This window comes from Pollicipes pollicipes, unplaced genomic scaffold (assembly GCF_011947565.3).
Source record: "Pollicipes pollicipes isolate AB1234 unplaced genomic scaffold, Ppol_2.1 Scaffold_5724;HRSCAF=6776_pilon_pilon_pilon, whole genome shotgun sequence".
NCBI lineage: Eukaryota > Metazoa > Arthropoda > Thecostraca > Pollicipedomorpha > Pollicipedidae > Pollicipes > Pollicipes pollicipes.
The window spans coordinates 1,440,187-1,459,881 of record NW_023596746.1 but is presented as its reverse complement, the minus strand read 5'-3'; the positions used below and the strand labels follow the sequence as shown (position 1 = coordinate 1,459,881).

Below are 19,695 nucleotides of genomic sequence, written 5' to 3'. Positions count from 1 at the left end.
GGCTCTTTAAATGCGCGCCGCGCCGGCGGCCGGACACGCTCGCTGGACGTGGCATTCGGTTTCGGCGTGCTCGATCCCGACGGCGGTCCGGCCGCATACCTAATGCGGCGCGACCTGCCCTCGCGGCGCGGCGCGGCCGCCGCCCGCCCGGCGACGGCCGCCAGTGGCCGTGTTTGGGCGTCCGGCGGGGTCGCGTGTTGCCTCACCCCGTGTCAGCGAGCGACGCATGGCCGGAGCCCAGCGGGGCCCGGCGGGAGCTCCCGTGGCCCGGCAGTCCACATGAACAGGGAGGGTTGAAACATCTCACGGAGGACAAATAAATCCCGTAACAAACCGTTTGAACGTAACTACTCCACTTTTCTGGCTGCACATCAGAAATGCAAACTCTACCATGCACTGGCCTTTGGTCCACGACCACTTTCTCCAGGAGCGCACTGTTTCCAAACGTCAGCGGACGCCTACGACCCAGCCGCAACACTCACCTCACAAAACACGGCCTCGTTAGTACCCTAGTCCCGGTTGCGAGTCGGAATAGCTGCTCTGCAAACAGAGATATTGACGATCGTCAGAACAACACGTTTGAAAAGCAATTGCTGGTCATTGTCCAACGCTGGGTTCGGAGAAGTAAACATCATGCTCCGAAAATCGCGTGAAAACATGCCCGATAACAGTAAGAAAATGCCAATACAACTCCGCATGGCCACAGTCCAGCAGTCTTTATCGCTATCACGTGTCGAACGCCACTCAAACTGAGCTGGTTGTTCCACACGACTTGGTTGGCGCCGGTGGCACTCACCTGGCTCTGACTGTTGTACTGGGCGCCGTTCATGGACATGTTGTAGCCCATGTCGGCAGGGGGTGGCGACATCATGGGGCCGGGCGTGCCGGCTCCAACGCTGTAAGGGGACGAGCCTGCGGCACAGTGGACGGGCCAGAAGTCAGAGGCCATGGGGCGGAGGCTCTGACTCCAACACAGTAGGGGGATGAACTGTGGAATAGTAGACGGCGACATAATCACAGTCCAGTGGCAACCAGGTAAGCCGGCGTTCAGGATGCTGAGAAAGTGTGGTGCAGTGCACCAGCCGTGATATACACAAACAACGGGAGCGTATTTAAATGACGTCCACCAAACTGAAAGCTAGTCTGGCCACTGAGATCAGCTTCTCAATTTTCACCTACAGCTGGAAACGCTCATACACGGGCTCGGCCGGGCAGTGGCCAGCCCGCATCGCTCAGCGCGCGAGGCAAACAAATGGTGCCAGGTGTCCTGCCGCCGTCGCCGCGGCGCCAACACTCAGAGGCGTATAGGTGGGAACTGAGGTCAGCCAGAGGTCGAAAGTCCCTTCTTTGCACAGGCTTACAAAAAACGGGACTATGCGTTGAGCGGTACTCTCGCATGCGTCATAAAGCCTGCATTCTGTATTCCACGAGCGGCGGTCCGACGCCATATCCAGGAACTGATCCACTCGGCGGATCAGCGATGCGTCCCCGGAGGGGTCCAGTAGGTCACATAAATTCCCACAATTTTACACGATGGTGTACTGGTATGAGCTCGACCTAACTGTTATAGCATGGATAAACTGCGAATGAATCGTGTCGGCCCAGTGGCATCGAGTCCACAGTTGGGAGTCTACTTGAATCGATGCAGCCGTTGGTCGGACTCTTCCCTCTGCATCTTCCGAGAACATCCTAACTTACTCTCAAGCACAATGCGTTTAATCAGCCGAGCTGCAAGTCACATATTTGGAACTGCCTCCTGTCGGCCACGTCAATAGCACCTACATACACGCGATCTTCCCCTTGGGCGCAAGCCAAACGTCAATGTAAAACACTTAGAACATGGAGATGAGAGCCGAGAGTGGTCCCCGAGAAAACATCAGACCCACGAATGCATTCTTCGACAACAGAACCGTCCATGTCTTCGGCGCGTTTCTTGCAACGGGGAGGCCCAAATCCCCTTCTGACTGAGAAAGAGTCGCCACACCGCGGCACAGAATAGTCACCACACCGAGAGGAGACCCCAGCGCGACCATATCCCAGATGTCGCGAAGATCTGCTACTGCCGCGCCGCTACCCGGCCGGAGGCTGCCCGATCCGTCGCGTTGAACCCCGGGACCGGTCAGCGGTCGTCGCAGGCGGCGCCCGGGCGCGACCCGCCGGCGGTGGACGGTCCGCGGCAGACGCGGCGCGCGCCGAGAAATGGCGGCCGGCTGACGAACGTCGGCCGTGCGCAATAACGGTGAGGCCGGGGCACGCCGCGCCGCGTCTGCCGACGGCCGGCGCCGGCGCCGGCCACCAGGCGCGCCACGTCCGTTCTCCCTCCTCCCGCGCTAAGAGCGACTGCCGGCGACGGAGACAGGGGGCCGACGGAGGCCGGCCACGCGGACTTTGATTGTGGCCCGTCCATCCGCCAGCCAACAGGTACGCCATGACTCCGACCCGGGCGCGACACCGGGAGACATGACTCCGACCCGGGCGCGACATCGGACGATGTGGCTCCGAGCCGGGCGCGACACCGGGAGACATGACTCCGACCCGGGCGCGACATCGGACGACATGACGCTGACCCGACCACGACACCGGTTTTCGATGCTGTCAGATTACCCACCGCCCTTGCCCCGGCATGATCTTCCCTGATGATATTCCGATTGAATACCAACATCAGTGCCTACTATCGGCGGGGCGTCGCGCGCCCTCTCGCGCCCGAGCCGATAGCGTGCCGGGACAGCAGTCTGGGCGCACCAAAAGGCCTTCACCGGCTGGGTTAACGTCATGGGACCCGTAAAGGATGGATAGCGGACTGCATTTGGTACGGACCTGTAGAAAATCACGGATAAGGTGCGGTTGATGTACGGTACAACGGTAAGGGTATGAATTTATGGGAATACCGGGTGTACATTTCAGGAGATGCCAGGCAATGACTGCTGTCTTCATTTTTTCAGTCACGGTGCATTCCACGGATACCAGTGTTACGACTGTCAAACAAAGGGTTCTGCTCACAAAGTTCTTGATCCCATCTACAACTTTGAACCAAAGCTTTACACGACAAAAACGAATGACTAACGGGAAGGTATCACTGATGAGGAATTTGTAGCGTGTAGCGGGTCGTTATGCTCACATAAGGGAACGGGTCGATTGGAAAGATAGTCCTATCCGTACAGGCCTCTAGGCCAACTCCTAACCCCTTCCTCCTCCAAGCCATCGGCAGGCCAATGCGTCCCCCCCCCCCGTCCCACTCATCGTCCACTCTCCGGATGCTATCAGCGGCCGAGGCCGACCACAATATCAATGACGTCATAAATCGCTACTCGAAGTAATTAAAAGCCGCGTCTTGACACGGCTGCGAGAAGCGACGTCGTAACTCTCCGGCCGGCCCGGCTCGGCGCGCCAGGCCGAGCACAGGGCCCGGCTGGTGGCACAGACGGCCGGACAGGACAGGACAGGGCAGCCGACAAGACAGAGCAGCCGACAGGACAGGGCAGCCGACAGGGCAGAGCAGAGGACAGGACAGAGCAGAGGACAAGACAGAGCAGAGGACAGGGCAGGACAGGACAGCCGACAGGACAGCCGACAGGACAGGGCAGCCGACAGGACAGGGCAGCCGACAGGACAGGGCAGCCGACAGGACAGGACCGCCGACAGGACAGCCGACAGGGCAGGGTAGAGGACAGGACAAGACGGCGGACAACACAAGACAGAGGACGGGGCGAGACATGGCGTCAAAGCAGGCACAGTGAGACAGGATGGCCGGCTGGCGACATCGAATCGAGCGTGTGAAGCAGGACAGGGAGGAGACACAGCAGGACAGATTAGCCGGGGCCGGGCGCGTGACGGGGCGGCGGACGATGTGGCACGACGCGATCAGTGCAGACCAGATCAGGACGGCTCGGACGGAGGACAGGGGTCGTGGAAGCTAAAGCGGACAGATGTCACACCGGACGGAGCGCCATCCGCACCACCCCCTCAGCAGAAAACGTCGGAGTGCCCTCTGCTCCCGCGTCCAGGCGACGCCGGACGAGTCTGCCAACTTAGGCTCGGATAGCCAAAGAACCCCAGCAGTCTGTCCCAGCAGCGTCAGACGAAGGGCGTTGTGCTGCGGTCCCCCCGGCGTGAACGACACAGGTGTGGCGGGTGCCGGCAGCGACGGGACGGGTGTGGAGGGGGAGGGGGGGGGGGGGAGAGGGCACGGGGGTGTGCCTGGCTGGCGGCAGGGTGCCCACTGGCCGGTACAGCACGGAGGGGCGGGGCGGGCCGCGGCCGGTGCAGCGGTCAGCACCAGCCGGCGCGCCGCCCCCGCTGCAGCCGCTGACTCCGCCCCCCAGCAGCGGCCATGCTGGGCCCGCCGCGCCGTCACACGCACGGGAACAGGCGCGACGACGGCGCCGGCGACCACAACACAGCGACGCCACCGCCGCCGCCGCCGACTGCACGTACCTGACACGCTCCCGGCCCCGCGCTGCCCCGGGGCGGTCGCAGCCACGGCCGACGTACCTGAGTTTGCCGCCTTCTTCGCTGCGTACAAGTTGGCCTCCTCTTGGGCTTTGGTGATGTTCTTCTTATATCTGATCCTTTTGTTGCCAAACCAATTCGACACCTGACAAAATACGAAAGTCTCGGTGACTAACCTGCCGCTTTCTTTGCTGCGTATAAGTTGGCTTCCTCTTGAGCCTTGCCGATGTTCTTCTTATATCTTATCCTTTTGTTCCCGAACCAATTGCATACCTGACAAAGTTCGGTACGGCTCAAACACATGCGTCCAACGCACGGCACACTCGGACGCCACGCTTCTGGAAGCATGCGAAAGCCGCAGCCCGGAAGCCGGCAGCTTTTCACGAAGCAGCCGCTCGGGATTCGCATCGGTCCATACCATTCGCGACGTCAATCGAACATCTCAGGACATTACGGACAAGAGCGGCCTCGTTAAGCCGGCTGAAGGCCCGCCGAACGGCGCCGTCGCGGCCCGGGGTCGCCTCCGGTCGGCCGGCGTCCTGGCCGGCCGAAACAAAGCCGGCCGACGGGCCCGACAGAGCCCAGGCCGCGGCCGGCCGGCATCGCTGAGCGGCCGCCGTCCGCTCCGGGCCGCGACACACTCGGCCATTATCAAAAATTGGCCGGCCACCGTACCGGCTAATGGACATTATGATTCGCTAACCAGCCAGAAATCGAAATTTCCGCTGACCGCGTCGGACCGGTTGCTTCGGCGGGCAATTGTTCAAGTTGCGGCGGCCGTTTCTGGGAGCGGGCGGCGCCGCCCGGCCGGCCAGCGTACACGGAATCCATTAGGACGGAACGGTCGGGCGTGCGTCAGCCGCTCCGCTCCCGACGCCGGCTAGCGACGAGCCGCATTAGTAGGATTACAGCGGGTCCGGCCGCCGCTGACGAGCCACTGAACGGTCGTGGCTCGGTCCGACCGCCGGCGTCTGCCCCCTGCCCCCACCGCCACCCGCCCATCCTCCCCTCTCCAGATCCCGAGTCCGGGAGGCCAACGGGGACTGACACTTCCCTGAAAGAGGCGAGGTTTGTGGGCCGACTTCGCCGTCCCGACAATGACAAGTGTGCCGTGTGGTTGTAACGACACACAGCCTCACTGAACAAGCCAGCGCGGCTGGCTGATTGAGCCCTGGACACGGGCACCGGAGGCGCGAGAGGGATTATCGGCCCAGCCCTACACCAACCCGCCAGGGGGCGGCCTGCGCGCCATAAAACACCCCACAAGGGTACCGGTGTCCTCGTCCGGGACAGAATGGCTATCTCCACAAAGGTGACAGTGACGAATGAGATCCCAAGAGCCCGGTACAGTCCGGGGCGGCGACAGTGGGGCGTCGACCTCTTCCCGCTTGCTTCACGGATACGCGGCCAGCAAGTCATTCTGCCGCGAGGCAAGCGGCTGTGTGGGTCGAACAGCTATGGCTGCTCTGTACGTAACGCGGCACCTGCAGGCCTGTTACGGTCGGTATTTCTAATTTTGGTGAAACAAACAGCTCGAGAACCTTTACGCTTGTGGTGTGCGGGAAAATATAAGTTACAGGCGTTTTATTTCAAATATGATTTCACTCCACGCCGAATGCACGCCTTCCCTGGCCGGTGGAGGACAGGAACACAATAGGCAAATACACGCGCCGTCATGCATTTTGTCCTCAAACCCCTCCAAAACGCGACCTGCACGGCCACACGTACCCCTCACGCGATGCTGACAACCGTACGTGAGTCGCAACACGCGGCCACCGTTCTGATGCCGCTTGCGTACATCACTTACCAATGAGATGACTGACTGAGCGACCCGGCGCAATTTCACTCTGGGCACCTCCCTCGAGACACCACAACTAACAGTGTGTCATGCACACTGAATCCTAACAGGGAGCTTCCAGGTAGCGCGCGCGGCGACCGGACGCGTGTGATAATGTGTACAGCGGGAACATAAATCAAGCTATCACATAAATTTACAGGACAAAATTATCATAAGCCGGGCAGTTAAATTCACCCTGCGGCACATTGTCGAATATAGTCAAATCAAAGCGCGTACTGACGACTTACGACCCCGTGTACCTATTGGAACAGCCCCCCCCCCCCCCCCAACTAAAAGGCAACCGCCTTGATGCCGGCGTGCCTCCACCTAACGGTTGCGATGTACTGTGTGCAGCGCACGGGATCATACCTGGGACACAGTGATATTACACTTTCTGGCCAGTTCCTCTTTGACCTCCTCCGTGGGGTAGGGGTTGCTCAGGTTGGCGTAGAAATACTCATTTAGCACTTCGGTAGCGGTTTTGGTAAAGTTTCGCCTCTTTCGCCTGCAAACAAACGAACAAACTTAGCGCCAGGGGAGAGCGAGAGAAAGAGAGAGAAAAAGAAAAGAGACCGTCGGACTGGCAGGCGGAGCTGGCATGGCCGGGGCTGGCATGGCCAGGGCGGGATGGACTTCGGCGCGGTCTCGGAGAGGACTGAGGACCCGGCGCGGCAGACGGCGGCGAGCGAGGCGCGACCTGAAGCGGTGCCCGTCTCGAGCGGAGCCCCGGCCCCGGCGGAGGTCAAGGGACGCGGCGGCCGGCCGGTGACCAGAGGTGGCGCCTCGCCCTCTCTCTCTACCTGACTGACGGTTATGCCACACTTTTTGGCCAGCTGCTCCTTCACCTCCTCTGTTGGGTACGGATTGGCCAGGTGGCTGTAGAAGTACTCGCTCAGGATTTCTGTGGACTGCTTGGTGAAGTTGCGCCGCCGCCGCCTGCAAGAGGGACAGACCACGAGCCCCGCTCAGGTGCGGGCGGGTCAGATTAGAGGGGCCCGGCGCCGCCGCCAGCCACACACCTGCGACACCGTTATGCTGCACTGCTTCGCCAATTCCTCTTTGGTCTCGTCCGACGGGTACGGATTGTTCAAATTCGAGTAGAAATACCCGTTGAGGATCTCGGCAGCCTGGTTACTAAAGTTCTTCCGCTTTCGCCTGAAGGCGTGAGAACATCGGTGGTGTAAACGTGCAAGCGATGCATGAGCGACGAGCAGCAAAGATGCGAGACGGCCGGAGAATGGGCATTTCTGGCGGAGCGGGACAGCGGAAATGGGACTTCTAACGGACCGGGAGAGCAGAAACGGAGAGCTTCAGCGGGCAGGAAAGCCGGCGGTGCGAACATGCAGCCGGGCCGAGAAGCGGACTGGTACTAAACGACGGCGCAGACAGCCGCGCGGCCGCGGGGAGAGCAGCCGGTCACAGACGGGGCCGAGAAGCGGACTGGTACTAAACGACGGCACAGAAAGCCGCGCGGCGGCGGGGAGAGCGACCGGTCACAGACGGGGCCGAGCGCGGCGACTGGGGCGGGAGCCTGACGGACGTGGGGGACAGTGTCGTGCAGGGACCGGACCTTGGCCGCATCCGGGGCCGGTGGGACGCGGCCGCATCCAGTCACGTGCGACGGAGGACAAGCCGACGACGGCAGCCAGGTGCCACCGAAGTGTGCCGCGCCGCAGCGTAACAGGCACTGAGGCAGGACCACTCCAGGTGTGGAGCTCCCAGCTTCTCACCGGCCCGCCCACTCAAGTGCCGTGAAAGGTCACCAAACTGATGACCTTGGCTTCCGCACCGTCCATAAATCACCTGGTGGTTACCTCTAAGGTCACGTAGCGCTGCATAACTCACCAAATGCCCCGTCATCTACCTAAGGTCATAAACCGTTGTAAGATTCGCAAAATTGACCCGAGAAACATGCATGCAGACAAGGCGCGGTGAACATCGCAGCCCGGCATCTGTTATATTGGCTGCTCCCAGTCAACGACCCGAAGACGTCCAATATTGGAGCGCGCCCCTTACATCGAAACGCGGCCGGAATGCCCGTCAGACGCGCCCTCAATGACACACCGAGGCTGCGGGCAGGCCGGCGCGGGCCAAACGAAATGAAGGAGCGAGCGGAAACGGCCGCGGCCGGAGATATTCCTGGGTGGTCCGACACATGCGTAGAGCACTGAGGCCGCAAATCAAGGATACAACACGGCAGAGGACAAGGCGTTACGACACGGCAGGGGCGGCAGAGGGCCAGATGTTTCGGGCGCCCTGGGCAGCCCAGCCAAGACTGAGATGCGCGGAGTGGCGCGCCGCTCCGGAGGACCTTTCGGAGAGTGCAGCCGCGCATAGCTGCCATTCACGTCCCTGCGACCCTACATCCCGGCAAGAGACCCTAGGTAGCCACGAGAAGAGACCCTTAAAAGCCACGAGACGGCCAGGCCGCACGACGAAAGGCACGGCTCGGGGTACCTAACGGCGTCAGCAGCCGGTCACACATGGCTGAGACAGCACCGGCTGAGACAGCTGGATCACGGCTGCGGACTCCGGCCCGGCTGAGCAGGCGGCCCCGGCTGGATCACGGCTGCGGACTGCACCCCGGCCGAGCAGGCGGCGCCGGCTGGATCACGGCTGCGGACTGCAGTCCGGTTGGATAGGCGGCGCCGCAGTTCAAAGCCAGGCCCGGCCACGTTACAGTTAGGCTCAACTGTGAGCTGAAGCCGAACGGAAGCTCTCCCGCATTAATCATTGAAGAGCCGTATGACGCAGTTTACTTAAAGGGAATGTCTGACATTTGGAGATATTGCAGTAAGCATCAGACATGATGAACCAAGCTCGCTTTAGTATTGGTATACTCTTAAATAGAAAAGACCGCTCTAGGCAACACAATTTCTCTGTTGAGTAAATATGTTCCTCGAAACGTTATCATTCCATTACGTCATCGTACCTTGCACATCATTGAATTAGAGCCATTGACGGCCGTTACGTCAAGAAGTGCTCACGAACGCCAGACATGAATGACTCGACCATTATATTTTTCTCGGTCTTCATCGCCGCATGGCTGACGGAATAGTAGGACTTGAATGATGTTATGATGACCTCATGAAGGGCACGGTTACGGTGAAATACTCTCCCAGCAGTCTCCCCATTTCTGAGGGCGTATAGCTCAGAAACTAGAGGGGTTTAGGTCTAAGGAAAAACAGGGTTTTGCACTGCATCGAAAGGTCTTCCAAGATCGCTATTTCAGTTCAAAACCTATACAAGTGCTGAACACTTCCTTTAACCATACGCACAACGCTTGGTACATCACCCACAGAAACCCCGTTAGTCACAAGCCAGTCCCATCAGGAGTATCAGAAAGCATAGATAACTGCAGACACATAGAACCCAACCAGATGTAAGTTGTTAAACGCCAGAGTCATCCCATAGGCTACCTGCTGCTCCAGACCCTTGCAAACGCTGCCCACCACGGCAGAAACGTCGTATGACTTCATCGAAATCGGCTTCGACGTTCGAATCAGCAAAGCGGTGCGCCTCGTCCGCCGGCCGTTCCTGAGTCGAGACTGGCAGCGTGACGGACTGCTCGTGAGCGAATGCCCACACCGGGCATTCGCTCACGACGTCTGCCGAGGCACGACTTTGTCCGGAACGCGCCGCCTACAGAAACCGACGGTCACACGCAGCCTCGTCCGGTCAGCTGGCCGGGCTCCGCTGCACGGCAGACACCGGCGGGCCACACGGCAGACACCGACGGACCACACGGCAGACACCAGCGGACCGCACGGCAGACACCGACGGACCACACGGCAGACACCGGCGGGCCACACGGCAGACACCAGCGGACCGCACGGCGGACACCGGCGGGCCACACGGCAGACACCGGCGGGCCACACGGCAGACACCAGCGGACCGCACGGCAGACACCGGCGGGCCACACGGCAGACACCGGCGGGCCACACGGCAGACACCAGCGGACCGCACGGCAGACACCGGCGGGCCACACGGCAGACACCGGCGGACCGCACGGCAGACACCAGCGGACCGCACGGCAGACATCGGCGGACCACACGGCAGACACCGGCGGGCCACACGGCAGACACCAGCGGACCGCACGGCGGACACCGGCGGGCCACACGGCAGACACCGGCGGGCCACACGGCAGACACCGGCGGACCGCACGTGGGGACGCAGACGACCCGACTCTCTGGGACTGACGCTCCCGCTGACGGCATGTGTTCCCATCCTGTCCCCCGTTCGACATCCTACCCTGTCCCTGTGAGATAGTCAACCGCCGATCCTGGCCGCACGGGAATGCTCAGCTCGCGCTAGCGCTCACCGTTCGGCTGCTCGAGTCTGTGTTCTTGAGCGAGATGATCGAGGTAATGAGGACCATTAACCACCCTCTTCCCACGCTGATTTACGACCGCTTTTGGTTGAACGCACGTCGTTTTCTTTTGGACGTTTTTAGGCCGAATTAAAGTCAAGTTACTAACTGCGTACAGATAGTCATGCAAGGGACGGAAACACATTATGCGTGAGCGTATACGTGCAGCATAGATGCCACAGATGCCGACACGTAAAACTAGGAATTGGTTATGAGGTTACAAGTACGTTCTGCGTGGTCTTTCTTCCTTCCATGTACTTTATATCACATTTCAGTCAATATAACCACGTACACGCCTTAATCGCATGTACAGTGATCTTCGTTTCACCCCGATAGCCTCACAAATCACACACGTCAGCCGACCCTCTCTACCCACGCGTCAGTCGGCCAATGCCGGCCGTTTCCAGCGAGGCCGGTATTCTTCTCACCGACGCCGGCGGGATTGGGCGGCCGTCGCCGCCACCGCCGGTGTCGCCGCAGCCACCTCCGACCGCAAACGCTTAGCGGCCCGCCGCATGCCCCAATTAGCATTTGTCTAATCGCTTTTCAAAATTCGATAATTGCCCGGTCGGGCGGATTGCGGAGCAGAAGGCGCGTCATTAGGGTCCGGCCGCGCTCGTTAGGACGTGTTGGGGCGGCGGGCCGACCGAACTGCGCTGCCGCACGCGGCACGCAGCGGTCTGCCAGCGCCGCTTCCCTCTCGCTGCCGCGGCGCCGGAGCAGGCGGCGCCGGCCTCGCACCGGAGCAGGCGACCGCCGCCGGCCACCGCGCCGAACTTGGGCCGGCATGTTCCGAGTAGTCGGGCGCTTCGCACGGAAGTTCGGCGGTTCGTGACGGGGTAATTAAACGGGAAAGAGAAGTGGTCACCCAGGTCAGGAAGCCGCCGTGTGCTGGCGTTAATGGCGCGCTGGCGATGTCCCGGCGCTAAATGGCTTTCGTGTCGGACGTCAAACATTCCAAACTCGGAGCACTCTGGGCCCCGGCAGAGCCAGACATCCACCCACAATGGAATGGAGAAACATGCCGCCCCAAGTCGGCACCGACTGCACAGCTGCAAACGAACACAAGGCATGCTCGTAAGACTGTGTGCAATCACTACCGAACTGCAGCCTGCCGACGGGCGACGCCACGCAGGCAGAGGGAGGGACCGCTGACGACACCGCGGCAGTGAGGTGTCCAGGGAGTGGCTCAGCACTGCCGCTGACCGACGAGACAAACGGTCCCCGGCGGCGGCTCCGACCGGCAGCCGCGGCGGGACGGACTCGGCCAGTGGCGTAGACGGGCGGCAGCAGAATTCAGGACCGGCTCACCAGCGCCCGCCCGCCTCCACGGACGCACGCTGGCCAGTTTGCCGCGCCGCGCCACACGGTCCGGCGAGCGGCGTCGGCCGGGCGGTGACCCGAGGCACGGAGCCGGCGGCGGACACGGCCGGAGGCCACGGCCGGCATCGCTCTTTGCGTGAGGGCCAGAGTGGGCCGGGTCCGGCCGGCGGCGGCCCGTCGACCGGAGCTGACCCACCGGCCGTCCCGGCTCTCACGACGCGGCAAACACGGCCATTACGGCTGGCGGCGACTGCCCGCCTGTCCTCCGGTGCCAGTCAGCGTCCTGGGACGGCCGGCGCAGCCCATGCGGTGTTTGAAGCGCCCGGCCCGGCGACCGCCGCACACGAGCCGTCAGGAGTGCGGAGGGCACCGGGCACACCCGTCCGCCGCCAGCGCCTCGTTGATTTTACGGCCGGCAGGCGGACCGCCGCCACATCAGTATGCACCGACAACTTTCAGCGGCGAGGGACCGTTTCAGAAGCCGCGGTCACACGTGGCCACAGCCTCCACCCCGAGACGGTCGGCGCGCGACCGGCCGCCGCCGCCGCCGCCGCCGCCGCGCGATCCGTGCCATCGCCGGCCGCCGACATGGGCCATTGGCGTAATTTCAGCGGCGAGCGGCCGTTTTCTGCACGATGAGCGGCCGTTGGACGGGGCCGCTCCGCGTCCGCCCGGCCGGGCTTGGCTCGTGCCGACGACGGCCGGACGGGCGCGGCGGTCGTCGATGGCCCGTCCGGCACGGCCCGAGCGGCCCGTTACGGCACGCCCAACGGCCGGCCGGCCGATGGAGACGTTGCAAAGTCGTCAGCGGCCCTGACCAGGCCGTCGGGTGGGGGCGGCCTCGCAGACAAGGCAGGGCAGAGTGCGGCGGGCGCAGCCGGACGGCGGCACGAGGCAGAAGCTGGACTGCGGCGCCGACGGCGCGGGAGATGCCCGCCACGCACAGCGCGGCGACGGCCGATCGGTGCCGACGGCGGGGGAGCCCCGAAGGGCGATTAGCCGCTGACGCACGCCGGTAAGGAGGATGGGGCGGAGTGGACGCGGAGGGCGCGCCGGCAAGGAGGATGGGGGCGGAGTGGACGCGGAGGGCTTGAAAAACAAGTCGGCAGGCACAAGCAGCGGCGGACACAGGCAGGCCGGCGGCTGCCCACAGCGACGAGACAGAACGGCAGTGCGCACACGAGCAGGTCACAGACCATCGAAAACAACACAGAGCACTACAAAAACAATGTATAAACGGCATTCGTCGCTCTCGGCAGCCCGGCGTCGCTGGCGATGCGTAAACACGGGCAAAACACGCAGCGTCCTTTCTGAAAACAGAGTGGCATTCAGCAGCGGCGGCGCCGCCAGCCTGTCGGCTCTACCGCCACCGCAAGCCGGACACGCCCACAGCCAGGCCAGCGTACTGAAGCGGGGCGCGGGCCACGCTCGCCAGCCGCGAGCCTCCTTCGCCGGCCGCCGGGTGGGGTCAGGAGCGGGCAGGATACACGGCGGACACGGCAGCCAGCCCGACGACCGACACAGCGCCAGCGCGCACAAAAACCGGCAGCGCGACGGCCGTCAAACGCGGCGCGGCGCGGCAAAAACGGGGCGGCGACACATCGCGACGGGCGCGGCGCGGTCAGCGGCGTGTCAGCCGGGGGCGGGCGCGCGCGCCGGCCCGGCCCGCGCCTGGCGCCCCGGCCCCGGCCCGCTCACCTGGCGTCGAGGAAGCGCGAGCGCAGGATCATCACCGCCTCGCACGTCGACTGCTTGAGCTGCACCTGGATGCTGGAGAACTTCTTGTGGATGATCTGCACCATGCGCTCGATCTCCTTGGGCGTGATGGGCCGCGTCCGCGACTGCTCGCGCAGCAGGTTCATCACGTGCGTCGTGAACTCGTTGCACGCCTGCGGAGGGGCGGCGGAGCGACGGGTCAGCGGGAGCCGGCGATGGCCGCCCGGGAAGGTCACACGGCGGGCCACGCGGGCCAGCCCCGCGCCGACCGCAGCCGGTGGACGCTGCGTCGACAGGTTGGATGCTGGTTGACGGATGGGTAATGCACATCACCTCCTACGCATGACCACTACGCAGATCAGGACAGCATGCATGATTGCGGAGTCATACATGTGCAGCCGAAAAAGTCTCCCGCATGATCGTGAAGTGATATGAAAGGTCACGCACATCGAAAGGAAAAAGCATTGGTAATTTGAGAACACATCTCGCCTTACGAGTACAATACTACTACAATCAAAACGAAATGCAGCGATGTTGCGAGTTGATATTAAAGCTGAGTCACTCACGCTTAGTTTACGGGTTCGGCCTACTACGCCCCCTCAGCTGTTACTCCGCCGTCAACCCTCCTCTCCAAGCCAAACATGTCAGGCATCCAAACAAGGCCCACATCAGTCGCTCTCGCTTATTTCCGCGCAGAGAACCAGAAGCGTCAGGACAGCGCTGTCCGGCCGGCGTCAAGCCACCCACTCTTCGGCGCCGCCCCCTGCGCGCGGGCGCCGCGCTGGCCGAGCCCGGCGGTGTGCCGGCACCCGGGCCGGTCCCCGCGCGGCGGCCGGCCCGCGCGTATTGACCACAACCGGCGCGGCAGCAGCCACCATCGATCTAACAAGAGCCGATGAGTCGCGCTTCGCTTTTGAAACGCGCTGCCCGCCTTAGAGCGGGCGGCGGCCGACGGTGGACGACAGACAATCGGCCGTGGACGGCGAGCGGGCGGACGGTGGAAACGTGAGGACGGTGGACGGCACAGGCTGGATGACGGGCGGCGGGCGATGGCAAGCGGCGGTGGGCGGTGGGCGGCGGGCGGTAAGCGGCCAACGGCGGACGGCGGGCGGGCGGCGCGCAGCCCCTGAAGACGGCCGGCACCAGGTGCGGCGGCGCGGCCGCCGACGCGGCCGCCGCTCCGTGAGCCGGAAGCGCCCGGCCGATGCTCAGCTGTCCGTCCCGCGCCGGGCGCCGCCCGCTCCGGCCGCCGGAAATAGCCGGCCCCATTTAGATAGGCCGGCTCCGTTTTGGCCGGCACATTCCACGCCCCATTCGGCGACGCGAGTGGGCTCGTTACTCGTCCGTCGCCGTGATAATCATCTGGTTAGCGCCTGGACGGGCGCCGGTGCCGGCCGCCGCCGCGCGGCCCCGTGACGCGTCGGGAGGCCGCCGCGCCGGTCAGGGAACAGGCTGGTCTCGGGACACGGTCCGGCTGCCGAGCGGGCCGACACAACGGTTATGGCCGGCGATAACGGCGACGTGCCGCCTGATGGGCGTAACTAACCCATCTGCCTTTCAACACGCGCCACGGCAATCGTGCGCCTAACGACTTAAGTGGATGGGGCCATTCACTGGCCCCGTTCGCGCACGGGCCCCGATCCAAATGAGAATGGGATAGCATGTAATGTACCTAGGAAAATGAACGCGAGCAGGCGACACCGCTACTGTTGTAACGAGGCGGCCGCCGCTGGCGCATCCGAAGCGCGACACGGCGAGGCCACGGCGCTCGGGCAGGAGCCAGTGCGCAGATCCCGGCGTGCCGTGGAGCGCCAGTAGGAGCGCCCCAGCCGCGCTCCGGGTGACCTACTGTCCGGCCTGAGTGTGAAAGGTGGCCCGATCCCACAGACGGCAGCCGGCGCCAGAGCAGAACTCACAGCAGTGCGGCGCCGACGACCCGGCCGCAGCCTCACCTCACGGCCGACACCCAGCGGGGGTGCGCGCCGCTCCCAGATGGCGGCTCCCACGCGCACTGCCGGACAACACAGCGCCAGAGGCTGCCGGTGCCGACGGCCGGCGGCGGGGCGGGGCTGGGAGCCCCCCCCCCCCCCCCTCCCCCCTCCCCCTGACGTCCGCCCAGCGCCCGGCCGACAATATCCCCGGCGACGATTAAAGCACATAAATTCTGCCGGCATGACAGCTGAGAAAATGGAAACTGAACTGGCAGACAAAGCTGAGGCGAAAAAGGATTATTTGGTCTAAATAAAGAGGGCCAGATAATGCCGAGGAAGATGGCGCATCAACGTTGGGACCCAATGACCGACAATGCCCACCGCGGGCAACAGCGCCACGCTTCCAGCCGTATTTCCCGCCTTCATACCACTCCCGAGGGAAACGCGCTCTGCTCAGTCATGCAGTGAAAGGACCACCGAGTAGGTCCCTGGCAATGTTTATGGGTGCCATACCATCCAGAGCCCAGTAAGGCCATCCGGTACATAACTCACCACAAGTGTCAAACCTGACATGGGTAAACATGGAACACCACGCAGCTTAGTGGATGGGGCACCGAAACCAATCCCCAGCTGATGAATACATGAGCGCTTTGTCGTAGTCCTGGGCGGCCAAGTCAGATAATTGTTCCCGCAGCGTCCCATCTATCAGCAACGACGTTCTACAAACGCCCCATCTATTCGGCAGTGCCATTCCATCTCCGTTATGTTCATCACACAGCAGCAGAAGCATATGCCACTTAGCGTAGCGTGAGTCAGCAAAACAGCGGACGATATACGTCTTCGCGCAGCGTGTGTCGAGCTCGCTGGGCACACTGCCTGGCACCCGTCCACTGACGGTCTTACTTGCAGATATCAAACTTGTCCCATACCTCACGTGAAAGCAAGCGTGCGCGGGATAACGACGCCGTCTCTCCGAGCATTGCCGGCTGGCCCCAGCCGCGCTGCGTCGGCACGCCAGCGGCGCACGCGATTCATTCACGAGCGTCGAGGGCCGTCCCACCGTCCGGCGTCTCGGGCGGGGTCCCCCAGCACAGGCGAACGGCTCGGGCCCGTTCACTTGACCGGTGACCCCACTGCCCTGACGAGGCGCGACGCTTAATAGCGGCGATCACGGCGACACCAGAGGAGTCCACACGCTCCGTCCACATGAGCAGCCTGACGTCCGGCGCCTTACGCGGCGCGTCCTGACCAACAGCCCGCGACCAAGCACCGGGTTCAGCATGTAATCTGATTACCAGAGGATGACGTCGGCGCCGGCCAGCCGCTGAATACAGCTGTCAAAGCATGCATGAGAAACAGATATGTGACGACACGCACAGGAACGCTAAATCCTTAAACCGCACACCAAGCTCTTAAGCCGCGGTATGCTACTGCACAACCGCCGCATAACCAACTTCGCCATAAGCCAGAAGCCGCACCGCCCCTGAAGCTGCGGCGGCATTCCAAGCTGTCTGCGCGCGCGCCGCGGCCGAGTGAGGACGAGCGCGGCCGTGCGCCAGCGTGACTCCCGTGATTCACGGGCGCTGAGTCACGAGTCGTTCGGCGTGCTCAATCCCACCGTTTTATGTTCACGCTCTGCAACTAGGGGCAGGACTTGTGTTTACGACTTCATTGCGGGCATACTTCCTGCAGCCCAGCCCATGTCGGAAGTTCCCGTGAAGTTGTGCGCCATGACACGGAAGTTTACTTTACGAAATAAAGCGTAACATCGGATAACATTAGGCATTGGTCTGGGACATGTAAAAAAACCCACGCAGGGCATACACGGGGCGGGAAAATATCGCATTTCCAACTCCAAGGAAACCGAAATACACGACCACAAACGCCCAGCCCACCATGGAATCCAGTGCCTATCTCAGCGGAGGTCAGACAGTCGGCTAGTCCGTTCTGCTAATTCGATTTTGTGACCAGCTGAAGGCTAATAACTAATGCGCGGACTCAGCATCGGTTCTTTCTACTTAAGGGCGTGGAGCGGAAAATTGATCCCCTTCCATGCCAAGTATTCAGATAAATTCAAATTTATCCCGAGATATTCAGACCAAAGAAGATTTCTCATGCCCCTGCTAACGTTCCCAAGGTCTGCCAGGCCTCGGGAAATGCCACACCACTGGACTGTGTAGCAGCCAGAGAGTTGCCCAGGTGACATGTCTGTGTCCTGAATACCTAATATTTTGAAAATATAACCATCAGAATTCATTTAGAATTGGTTGCTTTACTCACCGGTTCCACTTGCTGCTTCCCACCAATCAAAATATTTTTTACCATTACATCAAAAGATTTTCCCGTTGGGAAACATCTACATACGTTTGCCTGTTTGAAGGAGAATCAATCGGTTACGTTTGATTTAAAAGACCTGCATAATAGCACTTATGCAATCAACTAAGCGCTGTAAGAATCCATAATCCAATCTTTCTACTTAACAGAGTGGATAAGTGATTCCCACATCCGCGGCTGGAATCCGTGCGCATGCGTTTATCAACAGCTCCCGCCTCCCCCACGACCCGCTAGCAGGGTCGATTAGCCGCTACCTGCGGCCAGACGACAACCGGCGGCTAGTCGGCCAGCTGAAGCCGGCCCTTCGGCAGGGACAATGCAGCTGTACTGTCATGCACTGTGACGATGTCGCTGCGTTAGCGAAATCAGCTGACGCCGTCATTTCACCCGCGAGGCTCGCGAACGCAGTGAGAAGACTAGCAGCCATGCCATTTCACGCACTTCGCGGCGCGTGAGCGTGCAAAGGAAATTCTTCGCCACCGCTACAAAACTCTCAGCCCAGTTTGCAGATCCCATGCTGGTTTGCAGGCTGCGAGACTGAATGGTGAAGGCAGGCAGTGCATGACCTATGACAAAAGCCTGGGCCACTGTAAATTGCACTCTCCTGTTGCATTGGTAACGAATGTTGAACATCCAATCAAATTGGATGCTATCCTTTTAGCACGGAACCACTCTCAGCTGGCAGATTCTGGATCGTGCTTCCAAATTATCCAATGATCCAAACGGCATGCTAGCGACCTGCTCACCTTTGCCACGTGGCGTTTCCCGCTTCAGCTATCCCCAACCAAAGCATCGCTCGCATTAGGAGCACGTCGACACTAATGCATCACACCGCGGGGAACCGACGAATGATCTTTCACCTTCCCACTCGGCCGCGTTCATCGGCCACGCCGCACTGAACAGTCCCCCAGAACGGATCGTGCATGCAGAACCCGCAATAACTTACAAAACGACGGTAATTTCACATTGCTGGCTATCGGTGATTCCAAAAATCACAACATAGCTATCGACGGAGCCCTGAGAACGCCTACAGATGCGTCCGATGTGCGTTGAGTTTGGTTGGAGAAATAGCAGGGCGGTCCGCTCTCGGAACATATAACCTGGATGTTATTGACGAAATGCGAGCACGACAAACGGAACAAGGCTGGCTGAAGCCACGGAGGCTCCGAAGCTACGCGTCAGATGTACAGCATTGACGTTCGTGGTGGCATCATCATTGCGAGGCCCTGAGCCCTGAGGCCCAATGACGATTTTTATGGGGTGTGGTTCACGCGGAAGTTATTAGCATCAATCAGTTAGGAGATGGCTTGCTTTCCAGGGCCAAAGCGCCGCGCGTCAACTGTTCCAGCGATGCTTTCCGGACGGGCTTCATCAAGCAGCAACGAAGACACGGGAAACTGCCGCCGGAACCAACTGCCGGAAAGTACACAACTGTCCACCAAGCCCTCTTCAAACACCTGCAGCGAGCCGCTCTAAACAAATCCCATAAACTCTCCACGTGGCCAAAGGCCGGGTGCGTCACATGTGCTCGAAGGATTTGCGCAGCGTCGCCGTTTCCGCGACTTCGGGAGCTCACGGGCCGTCGCACCGTCAGGGCTGCCACGGTCAGGTGCGATCGGGCCCGCGACGGGCGGACGCGGCCGCCGCTCTCGACGCCGCCTCCGCCGACGGCCATCCCGGGCGGCGCTGCCGGGCCGCTCAGCCACCATGGCCCATTCGCCGACAAAACTGCAGCG

At 61.7% G+C, this 19,695-nt stretch overlaps 1 protein-coding gene across 6 annotated transcripts in view; it reads right to left on the bottom strand.

Annotated features, from left to right (window-relative positions):
- Nucleotides 1-19,695, bottom strand: part of LOC119103804 (homeobox protein extradenticle) — a 70,323-nt gene that overhangs the window by 1,762 nt on the left and 48,866 nt on the right. Inside the window, exons 4-8 of one of the 6 annotated variants that reach the window (XM_037227463.1) lie at nt 13,677-13,867; nt 7,306-7,441; nt 4,626-4,722; nt 797-912; nt 483-540 (exon numbers count right to left, since the gene is read on the bottom strand). In XM_037227463.1, coding sequence (XP_037083358.1) covers nt 502-540; nt 797-912; nt 4,626-4,722; nt 7,306-7,441; nt 13,677-13,867 — 579 coding nt within the window. In that variant the 3' untranslated portion in view covers nt 483-501. Of the gene's footprint in view, nt 1-482; nt 541-796; nt 913-4,491; nt 4,595-4,625; nt 4,723-6,655; nt 6,792-7,086; nt 7,223-7,305; nt 7,442-13,676; nt 13,868-19,695 lie in introns of all 6 variants that reach the window. The other 5 variants (XM_037227459.1, XM_037227462.1, XM_037227460.1 and 2 more) reach the window with 5 other exon arrangements.